This window comes from Pollachius pollachius, assembly GCF_949987615.1.
Source record: "Pollachius pollachius genome assembly, chromosome: 11".
NCBI lineage: Eukaryota > Metazoa > Chordata > Actinopteri > Gadiformes > Gadidae > Pollachius > Pollachius pollachius.
The window spans coordinates 16,071,028-16,079,150 of record NC_136944.1 but is presented as its reverse complement, the minus strand read 5'-3'; the positions used below and the strand labels follow the sequence as shown (position 1 = coordinate 16,079,150).

The 8,123-nt window shown below is 41.2% G+C and overlaps 4 protein-coding genes across 4 annotated transcripts; 1 reads left to right on the top strand and 3 right to left on the bottom strand.

The window, feature by feature from the left end:
* Positions 1–862: 862 nt before the first annotated feature.
* Positions 863–1,536, bottom strand: LOC307082467 (hemoglobin embryonic subunit alpha-like; the record flags this gene model as incomplete). Its single annotated transcript, XM_079746057.1, has 3 exons — positions 863–991; positions 1,110–1,317; positions 1,442–1,536. The coding sequence occupies 3 exons, from the start codon at positions 1,534–1,536 to the stop codon at positions 863–865; spliced, it is 432 nt and encodes a 143-aa protein (XP_079602183.1).
* Positions 1,537–2,891: 1,355 nt separating this feature from the next.
* On the bottom strand, positions 2,892–4,081 carry LOC307082465 (hemoglobin subunit beta-1). Its single transcript, XM_079746055.1, has 3 exons — positions 3,921–4,081; positions 3,438–3,660; positions 2,892–3,124 (listed from the first exon to the last, which is right to left on the bottom strand). Exons 1-3 carry the CDS (start codon positions 4,010–4,012, stop codon positions 2,996–2,998), a joined length of 444 nt encoding a protein of 147 aa, XP_079602181.1. The 5' UTR covers positions 4,013–4,081; the 3' UTR covers positions 2,892–2,995.
* A 1,483-nt stretch (positions 4,082–5,564) lies between these two features.
* Positions 5,565–6,426, top strand: LOC307082466 (hemoglobin subunit alpha-2). The gene is made up of 3 exons (XM_079746056.1): positions 5,565–5,724; positions 5,834–6,041; positions 6,189–6,426. The coding sequence occupies exons 1-3, from the start codon at positions 5,630–5,632 to the stop codon at positions 6,315–6,317; spliced, it is 432 nt and encodes a 143-aa protein (XP_079602182.1). The 5' UTR covers positions 5,565–5,629; the 3' UTR covers positions 6,318–6,426.
* Positions 6,427–7,107: 681 nt separating this feature from the next.
* LOC307082464 (hemoglobin subunit beta-like) lies at positions 7,108–7,981 on the bottom strand. Its single transcript, XM_079746054.1, has 3 exons — positions 7,797–7,981; positions 7,479–7,701; positions 7,108–7,368 (listed from the first exon to the last, which is right to left on the bottom strand). Exons 1-3 carry the CDS (start codon positions 7,889–7,891, stop codon positions 7,240–7,242), a joined length of 447 nt encoding a protein of 148 aa, XP_079602180.1. The 5' UTR covers positions 7,892–7,981; the 3' UTR covers positions 7,108–7,239.
* Positions 7,982–8,123: the final 142 nt, after the last annotated feature.

The window sequence follows — 8,123 nt, the reverse complement described above, 5'->3', positions numbered from 1 at the left end:
CAATAATTGACAAGGTTTCTTTTAAAATGTATAGTACTGTAGTCTATGGTTTGGTCTTGTTTGTTTTCTCCGTGAAGGTATTTTGGAATGGTCCTAGAAAGGTTTGGCGTTGGACGTGGATGTCAAAGACAATGTTTGAGTGATCCAATGGAAGTTAGAACTTTTATGGCATCTAGAAAGTGACTTGAGTCCTTGTAAAGGATGTGATGTGTAAGATAGGAGTATCAAAATAATATATGTCATTCGAAAAATTGTGGTGATGCATTAAGTCAAATTCTTTTTAAATTTGTATCAATGACAGAATTTATATTACTTTTGAATATTTTTCCCACTCTTTTAATATACACTTTTGAGTAATAGAATTTTTATAGACTTTTTTTAATTTAACTGTTCGTCTTTTTATACATTTGGTTTTATATTGTCACATATTCACAGTTCTTTGGTTTAAGTTTTAACTACTTGTGCAAGTTTGTGTGTTGCCAAAGTATTTGTTCATTTGGAAGAAATAAAATAAATGTGGATTCCAAAATGGACTATATGGTCTATTCGTTGCAGACATCAAGGTGTAAAGAAATTGCAACAACTGGCATTCCAGTTGTTCTAATTCATTTATCCTAGTAATAAACAATTATAATACAATAAAATAAAACATCAAATGAACTACAATTGAGTTTAAAGCTATTTACAATCTTGATATGAAAACGAGGGCAATATTTTTTTTTTGTTGCTTTATTTTATATAACATGCGTCGATGATTTACATTGCAGATATTTCGTTGCAGACATGTGTCGATGAACATTGCAGATATTTCGTTGCAGACATGTGCCGATGATGACCATTTCGCATATTTCGTATTGGGTTTTTACCTATACTTTTCGCACAATGCCAGACAAATTTGAGCTAAATATTTGTCGACAGCCACATGCACCTGAGGAGTGAACTCATCTGGGAACATCATTGCCAGCACGACCTCCAGGTTGAGGTTCAAGATCTAGAAATAATAATACAAATGGTTAGATTTAATTAATTTTGTTCTGTTATTACAATGATAGGATGGTGAATGATGAGAGCCTTTTATTGATCGTTATTTTACACCTGAACAAGTTTACCTTGAAGTTTGCAGGGTCAATGCGCAGACGGAAAGCATGAAGCTCACTGAGTTCGAGAAGACCACCGACGAGGTCGTCAATCAGCACGACGGAATCCAGGACCCCTTTCACCACGGTGTAGCCATGCTTCCTAATGTTGGGGGAGTCGGGCCCGAGGTCTTTCCAGTGGGAGAAGTAGACTTTGGTTTGGGGGTAGACGACGATTGTGCTGAAGATGGAGATGGAGGGGGGAGAGACAAATGTCAAATAAGTCAGCCATCAAGTGGATAGTTTCTGAGAGTAACAATATGCGTTATGGCCTATGTGGTTTCTAAAAAGAGCAGTTTGTTTACCGTGCCAGCGTCTGGTGTCCGATCTCCACCGCTTTGCTGGAAACCTTGGCAAAGAATCCCTTGATGAGGGCCTTGTCTTTGTCTGTGAGACTCATGTTGTAAGCTTTTGTCTTCTGTACTGTACTCCAACGATGGATGTTCTATTTATAGGGCTATATGCTGGACTCCACCTACCAGTTTGAGGAGTTGCCAAGATTGTATTTCAGATCAAGATCTGACCTCTCCCATGAGATTGACTTGTGTGACTTGAAAAAGCATGACAAATAATGTGCATTCCGATTCACGGTCATGCCATTGATTGATTCCCGGTAAAGCATTTTCGGTGGAGAATAATGCAATTTCGCACCCATTTTTGAGTTTATTTTTAGAATGGGCGTTACCAAACAATATTGGATATATTCCAAGATTGCTTTCTTATCTCAGGCATGAGAAGCAGTGTTTTCTCAAGAGGTTTCTAGCGCGTCCACTCCTGAGTCCATTGTCGGACACTGCAGCACGGATATGCATGTGGCCAAAAAAAGAAGGTGACTTTTTTCATTATTTGTGTCTATTTCGACTGTTGATAGATGATAGGAGGATATATTCTCTATGTACGGTACTCTGACGTTCGTTTGTCTTAGGCCTTTATTAGTAATCTATTGCTGACCAATATTTCATGGGCGCGCTCTCAGTCAGCGCTGCAAAAGATGTGTGCGTTACTGTGAGATGTAATGTTATTCTCAATCACGCATGTTTGTGAGGATTTCCAGAGGCGTAATTTGGTCCATTTGGTGATTATAATATTATGCCAATACTTAACTAAGCCCTCATGATTAGACATCACCTTGATGAATGATAAGATATATACATATGTTCTTAAACTTTTGATTTGATGGAACTTTGGGAGAGGGTGAGAATAACAATATCTATGTTTACTGTCATCAGTAGCTGCCTGGGATGATCGTTATTATCTATTGTTTTTTATAGAGATAGAAATGTAATCCATGAAGCCATTCTAACCTGCAACACTGAGCAAATATCATATTTATGAGTGATATATCTATCTATCTATCTATCTATCTATCTATCTATCTATCTATCTATCTATCTATCTATCTATCTATCTATCTATCTATCTATCTATCTATCTATCTATCTATCTATCTATCTATCTATCTATATATATGGATGTATATATACACAATGCAACTCTTCCACACACACACACACATATGTGTGTGTGTGTGTGTGTGTGTGTGTGTGTGTGTGTGTGTGTGTGTGTGTGTGTGTGTGCTATTTGCCGTTGCCATAGTTAGGATATCTTATTAGATCTCAAAAATCGACATGACATTATTGCATGCAACCCCTTTTTCTCCTTTAAGTCATTTTTGAGGCACTTATTTCAACTCTGACTGAGGGCTAATTGCCAGTTGGTAAAGATGAGCGTCAGTAAGGGGGTGGATGTAAAGGCGACTGTTAAACAATAGTTTTATTGACAGATGAAATTATCAGTTTTGGGTTTGTCACTGAAGTTCTAGCTTGCTGTTGTCCCCCCCTAGCGTCAACACACATCTTCTAGTGGTACTGTCTCCCCAGGGCGGCAACCACCGCGCACAGGTACTTCTGCCACGCAGCCTGCATCTCGGGGCTCATTTTCTTCCCCATCTTCGCGGCGACGACAATGGTCAGGCAGTCACACAGCAGCTGAAACACACACACACACACACACACACACACACACACACACACACACACACACACACACACACACACACACACACACACAGATAAGAGATCTGTATTGCCTTAATAATGCAGGACACGTTAAGAATAATAACATCCACGACTAACCACTAACATCATTGAACCACGTCATGAGTTTGTCTCGCTTTATCGTTTTTTCTCGACACACAAGCGCACCTGCAAGCATGCACACGCACACACACACGCACGCACACGCACGCACACACACGCACGCACACACACACACACACACGCGCGCGCACACACGACTTACTCGGAAGTTGTCGGGGTCGACGTGCAGTTTCTCGGAGTGCAGCACGCTCAGGCCAGCGTAGGTGGACTTGATGTCGTCCATGTGGTCCAGAGCCGTCTTCAGGCCGGTCAGGGCCACGACGCCGTGCTTGGCCACCTTGGGGTTTCCCAAAATAGCGGCGTCGGTGCTCAGGTCGCCAAAGCTACCGAAGTAGCGCTGCGTCCACGGATACACAATCAGGCATCTAAAAGGAAAAAAAATACCAAATTTTAAAAAAAGGTTGCTGGGTTCGAGCCCAAATGTCTGCAGGCCCCTCTGTGCTTCGTCACTTTGAGGCATCTGCTAAACAAATCGTCGATTACTTGTTAATTTCTTCTATTTTATGAAATTTCATTTAAATATATATATTTATATGCATGGGTTGCAATTTATTGCAATTTGTTGCAATTTTAGCTAAATTGCGCATGCAATTGATATATAATTGTATTCTAATTGAAGTCTGACCTCTGCAACGCGAGTGGTCCGCAGACATCAATGTCGATCTTGCTCCAGACCGTCTCGATGTGCTTCCGCTCGGCAGCTGTCCATTCAACCATTGTTGCGTTGTCTTAAGGGTTCAATGTAGCCTAAGTCTGACTAACTCGGAATGAATCGGGATATTTATATTAGCCGAATTCTCCTCCTCATTTGGCAATCCATCAAGTGAACCGAATTTGCGAGCGGAATATATTAAATGTTGGCAACTGACTGGACATCTGTCACCTTATCAAAAGTGACACATGTCCGATGGGGTTCGATGCCAAGAAAATGTAGTGACATGGGAAAAACACATAAGCCACTGGTCATTTTAAACTTCTTATTCTTCAAACACAGTATCCACGGTGTACGCCTATATGAGGATAACAAATAAATATGTATCTAACCATTATATAGCAATAAATACTCCGACCCACACGGAATAGGATCTCCAGAGCCTATTGGTTAGTAAGAGAGAGAACATTATCTCCCCCGCTTAATCGGACCCGCCCTTATTAGCGCTAACATTTCATAAACTTTTGCTAAGATAAGTATACTGAAACCTTCCAAACTGCCCATTTTTACGCAAATGAGGAGGGTTTAATTGAATAATTACTATTTACCTACAATTAAGCCTGTATTAAGTCTATATATGTATGCACAAATATATAACCATATTTTTCAGGCCTATACATTTTCCGAATAAAATCAGATTCAGAATTAATTTGTTTTGCCACTTGGAAATTGACTTGGTGAGAATGAGAATAAGAAAAAACGATGAGGATTAGAATAAATAGAAATGATCTAGACTTATTTTGGTGTATGTTAAGACACTTGTACTCCTCCCGAGCCTAATATATATAATGCTTTCAGAAGATCCAGCTTGGAGTGGTTCCGGCTGCACTGGGGGGCCAGGAGGACCACTACCTTTCTGCAGGCGGACTCATCCCATTTTGAAAATATTCCTATGTTTAAAACATTGACTTGTTTTACGAACTAAATTCCCACAAAATCCATTGTACTTCGTTTAAAACATTCCCACGTTTTAAACCAAGAACAATCGGTTTTCGGTTGGAATTTAGTTCGAGATCCAGTCAGAATAATTCGATGGAATGCTCTGACAGGTTTCTGTCTTAACTGTGATCCTGAAATCCCCCAATCTGAATCTACTGGGCACAGAAAAGGTCAATTGCTACTATTGCTAAATTCGTCACCAATGTCAGATGTTCAATATAACGTCAGCAAATACAGCACAAAGTGTCGTAGGCTGAACGCTTGAATTGAATGAACTCACTTCATTTAAAGTGTTGAGAAAATGTCAGGATCACCAGTCTGGCCACGCCTGTTCATGGAGCAAATTCCCGCTTACATTGTCTCTTTTAACATTCACACATTTAATACGTTAAGGATGCAGCCACACCTACGCTACTTATTACTAATTTGAACTTTACTCACAGAGTGGGCGTCGATGATGATGGAGGTGTGCATCTATCTCGTGAGAGCCGGTGTGGCATGCTGCTATCAATTGGAGCGCGTCCATTTGGAACGCGTCCAGAACGGGCCACCGTGCGTCTTCTATCTCGGAGGTGTGGACCCCGGTTGCGCCCACTCCCTATTCCATATTTAAGAGCCCACTTCGGCGCATTAGCTACATATTGAACTGTGCCACAGAGTCCAATCTGACCACACTATTCAAGATGAGCCTCACAGCAAAGGACAAGGCGACCGTCAAGCTCTTCTGGAGCAAGATGTCTTCCAAGGCCGAGCTTATCGGCGCCGATGCTCTTTCAAGGTGTGCTTACTCCAGCCATTATAATTACAGTTATGGGGAAAGAAACTTGAATAATTTGCTGTGTTTTTTTTATTTTTATTAATGTATTTACTTTTGTCCCCCCTCCCAGGATGCTGGCTGTGTACCCGCAGACCAAGACTTACTTCAGCCACTGGAAGAACCTTAGCCCTGGTTCCCCTGAAGTGAAGAAGCACGGCAAGGTCATCATGATGGGCATCGGAGATGCTGTGAACAAGATCGAGGACCTGGAAAGGGGCCTCCTCACTCTGAGCGAGCTGCACGCCTTCAAGCTGAGAGTTGACCCCACCAACTTCAAGGTCAGTGGTAGGAAAGTGGTTGAAATCAATTTCAACACAATGTGATATTATTATTATTATTATTGTTATTATTATTATTATTATTATTATTATTATTATTATCCAGGTCTTTTAATAATCATAGTTAATGTATTTTTCCTCCTACAGCTTCTCTCAATCAACATCGTGGTGGTTATGGCTATTATGTTCCCTGATGATTTCACCCCAATGGCTCATTTGGCAGTGGACAAGTTCCTGTGTGCTGTGGCCCTGGCTCTGTCCGAGAAGTACCGATAAACTGAGATTGGGACAATATGCAATAGGCGGACAAAAGGATGGATTGCAGTATCAGGTTCCTGTTGAGTCTTCTGTTGAAAAAATATGAATAAAAGTTTGAATCCCATCATTATTGTTTTTCCATTGTCATTATTTCATTCCATTGCGGTTGAATCGCGCAGTTAACCATGTCCTTTGCAACTTGTTCGCTTGACCTTGATTTCACAAATTATATAGCCTTCAAATAATATTTTATATAATATTCAGGTTAAATATAGGTCTAGACGGATTATAGCATTGTTAGCAAATATTTATAAAATATATGTATGCCTATAGAATATTTTAATTGCAAAGTAGACTCTGTTTGCTTACTGCTTAGTTATCTGTTAATGTTATTAGAAAAAATAATTTTGTAGTGTAGGCTTTTCATGATGAAGAGGTGTAAACTCGATTTGATAATCTCAGGTCTTCTTGGAAAAAATGGTGCTTAGCCTCAAACTACAATACAGGTCAATACAAATAATCTGTAATTCTAAGCGATGCATGACCTAGTGTCACCTGTTGCACGGTAACCAATGTATTTCAGACGTTCCAAGTTGGCGTCCTCCAATCAGGGCACCTGTTGGGTGGTGCAAACGAGTGCATCCTCCCCAATCCCACTCTCAGCCCAGCCCTATGAGCAGTGCTGCAGCCCTTCATATATTCTACTTAAAAAGTGGCACATTTAAATTTTGTTTAGTTGAATAAATAGCCTTAGGAGCCTATAATTAAGTAGGATATTTTGGCTACAGAGTGAAAAACATATACGGTGATGGTTTTTTATTGGTTTGACAGAGGAAAGTTCCCCGGTCCTCTGAAATGAACCAACAGTGCATTTGTTGTTGTTGTTGTTGTTGTTGTTGATGTTGTTGTTTACGGTAGTCCTACTGTCCATGCACCGCTACTAGTGGTACTGGCTTCCCAAAGAGAAGACGACGACGGACAAGAACTTCTGGAACGCGGCCTGGATGTCCGGGGTGAATGCACTCCCCCACTGGGTGGCAATGGCGATTGCAAGGCAGTCAGCAAGTAGCTGTGGGGGTACGAAAAAAAAACCATTCCCATTAAAACGTGTCTAATTTATATATATTTATCATTGTGGTGATATCCATGCAGAATCATTTGAGGCTTGCTTAGGCCTACTCTGAAGTTGTCAGGGTCCACGTGAAACTGATCGGAATGCAGCTGACTGAGTTCGCAATAGCTCTCCTTGATGTGGTCCATGTTCTGCACGGCTCGGTCCATTCCGTGGAGCACTTTTTTCCCGTGGTTTGCCACCATCTCGTTGCCCATGATTGCCTCGGCGTTGTGGAGGGCCCCGAAGTTTCCAAAGTACCTCCGAGTCCACGGGTACACAACCAGGCACCTGGATGGGGAATACAAAATGTGAGACAACCTACGATTTGGGAACATCAATATCTTTCGTGGAGTTCGATTATTTTTTTTGCAAGATGAACCTACCTTGTGAGGGCGGCGGGACCCACCACGTCATAGTCGATCTTAGAGAAGATGTCCTTGATTGTATCGCGCTCAAATTCTGTCCACTCCACCACCATTTTTGCCGGCTGTGGTGATTGTTTCCTCTGGTATAGGGTCACTGGATTATGCTTTTCTCTTTCTCCGCGCCCAGAAGAAAGCGAGAGGACGGTGTGAGTCACGGTTGGCTGGCAAAGCCCCCTTCTTGAGATGTCGCATAGACGATAAACCAAAGCAGATTTAGGCCTATTTGCCTTCTTAAATTGCGCAATAGTTGATAGCCCTAACCCTACTTGTTGTCGGTTTATTTAG

Excerpts from the sequence above, each read along its gene's own strand:
- LOC307082464 (XM_079746054.1), bottom strand. The coding sequence starts at position 7,891 with ATGGTGGTGGAGTGGACAGAATTTGAGCGCGATACAATCAAGGACATC. Across the intron at positions 7,702-7,796 it reads GGTCCCGCCGCCCTCACAAG|GTGCCTGGTTGTGTACCCGT; the intron begins GTAGGTTCATCT and ends TTCCCCATCCAG. Across the intron at positions 7,369-7,478 it reads TGGACCCTGACAACTTCAGA|CTACTTGCTGACTGCCTTGC; the intron begins GTAGGCCTAAGC and ends GTACCCCCACAG.
- LOC307082466 (XM_079746056.1), top strand. The coding sequence starts at position 5,630 with ATGAGCCTCACAGCAAAGGACAAGGCGACCGTCAAGCTCTTCTGGAGC. Across the intron at positions 5,725-5,833 it reads GGCGCCGATGCTCTTTCAAG|GATGCTGGCTGTGTACCCGC; the intron begins GTGTGCTTACTC and ends CCCCCCTCCCAG. Across the intron at positions 6,042-6,188 it reads TTGACCCCACCAACTTCAAG|CTTCTCTCAATCAACATCGT; the intron begins GTCAGTGGTAGG and ends TTCCTCCTACAG.
- LOC307082465 (XM_079746055.1), bottom strand. The coding sequence starts at position 4,012 with ATGGTTGAATGGACAGCTGCCGAGCGGAAGCACATCGAGACGGTCTGG. Across the intron at positions 3,661-3,920 it reads GGACCACTCGCGTTGCAGAG|ATGCCTGATTGTGTATCCGT; the intron begins GTCAGACTTCAA and ends TTTTCCTTTTAG. Across the intron at positions 3,125-3,437 it reads TCGACCCCGACAACTTCCGA|CTGCTGTGTGACTGCCTGAC; the intron begins GTAAGTCGTGTG and ends TGTGTGTTTCAG.